Source organism: Neurospora tetrasperma (assembly GCF_000213175.1).
Source record: "Neurospora tetrasperma FGSC 2508 unplaced genomic scaffold NEUTE1scaffold_81, whole genome shotgun sequence".
Classification (NCBI taxonomy): Eukaryota; Fungi; Ascomycota; class Sordariomycetes; order Sordariales; family Sordariaceae; genus Neurospora; species Neurospora tetrasperma.
In genome coordinates this window covers 5,574,793-5,578,618 of record NW_009799179.1, presented here as the reverse complement: position 1 = coordinate 5,578,618, position 3,826 = coordinate 5,574,793, and the positions used below count along the sequence as shown (strand labels likewise).

The following is a 3,826-nucleotide window of genomic DNA, read 5'->3' as shown; positions in this document are numbered from 1 at the left end:
AGCGCAGCCCCCAAGGCCAGCCAGCCCACCGTAACCACCAACCGCTACGTACCGACGTACCGTATCTCGAGCCAGGCGGCCCTCCGTTGCAACGTGGATTCAGCCGTCACTTTGTCAGTCCGTCCGTCAGCCTCTGGCTTGGGCCCTTGAGCCTCCACGGCAAGGAAGCCCAGCTACCCTACACCCCTGCGCGATATCACCAGAGGGCCCATAGTGCCACCTGGTGAAGTCGCAAATCCGCAAAGCTGGCGACCCTTTCCCCCAACGGCAACGGGACATCGTCCTCCTACAGCGACCCTCCGGCCCGCTCCCATCACCGAAGGCGCTCGTCCGCCGTTAACCCTCCCAGCGAACTCCGATTGGACAATCGCCGATCTCCTTCGGGCCTCCTCCTTGGGGTTGAGCCCCATAACGGCAACTACGACCCCAACAGCCTCTCGCCCATCCCGGGTACGTGTTCTTCCTTTTGTCCAAGCTTTGAAGGGGTCCCTGTTGTCCTTTTGCCCTGTCCCACGCCCGTGACTGCCACCAGCGGTCTCACGGCCGCCGTCTCACTTTCACCCGTCTGGCCGCTGGGCACTTGTCCGATGTCATCTGCGTGTTACTGACTGTCGCTTGGTCCTTCCGTCTGCTCTAGGCACCCCGATCACTGCAATGTCGCTGTCCCGCAGTCCTTCTCCCGTTCCCGGTGGTGGCTGGGCAAGTCCAGGCCTTACAAACAACCTCAGCCCGAGCGGTCGATCGAGTCCTACCAAGGCCTACGCCGGATCCAACGGGACGCCCGTCATGTGGGAAAGGCAAAAAAACATGGGCGGCGCCGCATACCAGTCCTTCTCGACACAGAACCAGGGCTTCTTTAGCCGCCACATGCGTCGGATATCAAGTTCGCTGCCCCGATTCAAGGCCGACAACACCCATGGCGCCGAGAGAGAGAAGATTGGCCAAGGTCGATGGAACATGCCACGACTCGGCAGGATACGAGGCATCACGGGGAGGATGAGCAGGAGGACCAAGATGCTGCTAGCCTTTGGCCTCTTGTTCCTGCTAGCATACATCATCTTTTACAGCACTCGTGAGTCTTTGCAACCCCCCACCTTGGATCGATTATACAGTGACCTAACACCCTGGAAAGCTCTGGTATACTACTACCGAAGAACATCATGGCTTGGTGGGGGCCAGAAGTTTGTCATCATTCTGGCTGCCAACGTTGGCGGTGGTGTTATGGAGTGGAAGGGCGCCAGGGAATGGGCAATCGAGAGGGACTCGATTCGCAACAAGAAGAAATACGTTGCCAAGTGGGGATACGATCTCGAGATTGTCGACATGAGCACAAAGAAACGCTATGCGCATGAATGGCGCGAGAGCTGGGAAAAGGTTGATTTCATCCGCTCCACTCTGCGAAAGTATCCCAAGGCAGAATGGTAAGTTCCCACTCTGTTTCCTGGATGTGATCCGTGGCTGATTTTCTCCCAGGGTTTGGTGGCTTGACCTCAACACCTTCATTATGGAGCCATCGAAGTCTCTGCAGGACCATATTTTCGACCACATCGAGGATGTCACCTACCGCGACATCAATGAGTACAATCCGTTGAACATTTCTCACCCCCCGGCCGACCCTTACCTCGACGAACTCTCGAAAAGCCCGATTGGAGATGGGAACCCGAACTCGATTCACCTCATGCTGTCGCAGGATTGCTCTGGATTCAATTTGGGTTCCTTCTTCATGCGCCGCAGCACTTGGACGGACCATTTACTTGATGTTTGGTGGGATCCTGTGGCATACGAACAGAAGCACATGGAGTGGGAACACAAGGAGCAAGATGCCTTGGAGCAGCTTTACACTGCGCAACCCTGGATTCGGAAAAGTACGGCCTTCCTTCCGCAGCGCATGATCAACAGTTTCCCTACAGGCGCCTGCTCTGAAAAGGGCAACGATCCGCGCATACATTACGACCAGAAGGATCGGGATTTCCTGGTCAACATGGCCGGCTGTGAATGGGGCCGAGACTGTTGGGGTGAGATGTACAACTTCCGCGAGCTGAGCTATCACCTCAACCGGTCGTTGTGGGAACGATTCAAGGAGGACCTCCTTTGCTGGATCTGGTTCAAGCTGACCGGAAAGAAGGTCAAGTTCTAAAACACATCATCTACAGTCTTCAAACCCTGATGCGAACGACACGATACTCACGACGTTTCTATTCGATCGCTCGAAGTTAATGTTGTGTTGAGCCCTCCACGGTACGCCGCCAGCAACTAGAGGCGGTTTGGCCGACAAATGGCGACACTACGTCTATAATCAAGTTACTTCCCATGTTGTCTTTATATAATTCTGTATACCCCAATTTTGTATACGCCTATTACATCAAAATGAGGGATGTTTGAGAAAGGAGGTTCTCTATCTCATTGCTGGAAAAAGAAAATAGTCATGATAATGTTTGGTTCCCCGGTCGGAAATCGCGGGGCCCTTTTCTCTTCTCGATTCTGTTCCCATTGCACTTCGACTTACTCACCTGAGTCCTACTAGCCGTTGGGCAATTTGAATTATGGGGTGTGGCTTCTCATCTTAGACTTATGTATGGGGACGAATAATGATTGTCATGTCCAACGCCAAGTCCTCCTTGTGTTTCTGTTCCGAAGTCTTCACGCAGGCTGGGTGACGGGAAAGTGTTGGCGCCAAGAATTACGGACTTTACTGTGGCTACACATACATCGCATTTGTACGAAGTAAACGAACCTACGTCAGCAGCTGTTACCCCTAGGTATGGCAAAGAGATCGAGCATCAGCGATGTGTTGTTGTAGAGGCATATCAAGGCGCATTGGCTCAATCTATAAACAGCACTTGCTGTTTCTTACATGGGTGAATGGGCTCAGCGAACAGGAACCAGACAGACACAATCACCGCATCGAGCCAGTCCAGGTTTCACTGCCGCAGATACGGCATGCAAGTTTGTTACTCGATGCCTTCCACGAGCCTCGAGTTGACTTACAGAGCCGTCTGAAGAGAGTAGATAACACCGTGACCCTGTCAAAATCGGGCGCACCAACCGCTCGAAGCAAGTTGACGCGAGATTTGGACCTCTTTTCGGGTTCGAGCTCCGCTGCCAATGCTGTGTGATGAGTGTTGCCTACATGGTTTAGACATTGATCATCTGCAGGTACGTTTTTTTTTGCAGATAGCATTGGTAGGAGAGTATCACAGGAAGATTGGACACAATACGGTCATCAAGAAGGACAATGCACGTCTGACAGGCTTACGATCGGAATGAGTTAGTCCTTCCTGACTGCTTTCTTGTACTCGGATTGCCCAGGCACCACCATCCACTACTGTGGCGCGGGGAGATCATCAGTGACTAGTAAGGCTGCCTCAGTGGTTAGAGATGCACACCCTGGGAATCTTACAGAGGGCAGAATAAATGCGAGAGGTCTTGGAATAGGACACAAGATCAAGCAGATCAACAGCTTATCCAGAAATTTCCAAATTCCTCGCCAATGTCAAACATCATGGTATCTCTTTGTTGTGAACTTTGGTGCCTTGGGAAGTCCGTGATTCTAGACCACGGTAGCCGACCTTGGGGGGAGGCTGGCTCGCTGGGTAGGTGCGGTTTGCTGCGGTCTGCGTGTACATAGAGAGTGCGTGGGTGCTAGGAATACCTAGATACTCAAGATTCTATGGGCAATCGCTTTCATTGATGTAGAAGAACATCCGCCCGTTAAGAATGCCTCACGGATCTGTGTCCCAGTGCTCATCGCGAAATTTAACAGGGAAGGTAAGTATCAAGCGGTAGAGCTCAGCGATGAAGCGATCGACTCCCGGTACCTGAAAGA

The 3,826-nt window shown here is 52.8% G+C and overlaps 1 protein-coding gene across 1 annotated transcript; it reads left to right on the top strand.

The window, feature by feature from the left end:
• Positions 1-410: 410 nt before the first annotated feature.
• NEUTE1DRAFT_72749 (uncharacterized protein) lies at positions 411-2,520 on the top strand (the record flags this gene model as incomplete). Its single annotated transcript, XM_009858101.1, has 4 exons — positions 411-450; positions 638-1,072; positions 1,133-1,421; positions 1,474-2,520. 3 exons carry the CDS (start codon positions 655-657, stop codon positions 2,135-2,137), a joined length of 1,371 nt encoding a protein of 456 aa, XP_009856403.1.
• Between the last annotated feature and the right edge of the window lie 1,306 nt (positions 2,521-3,826).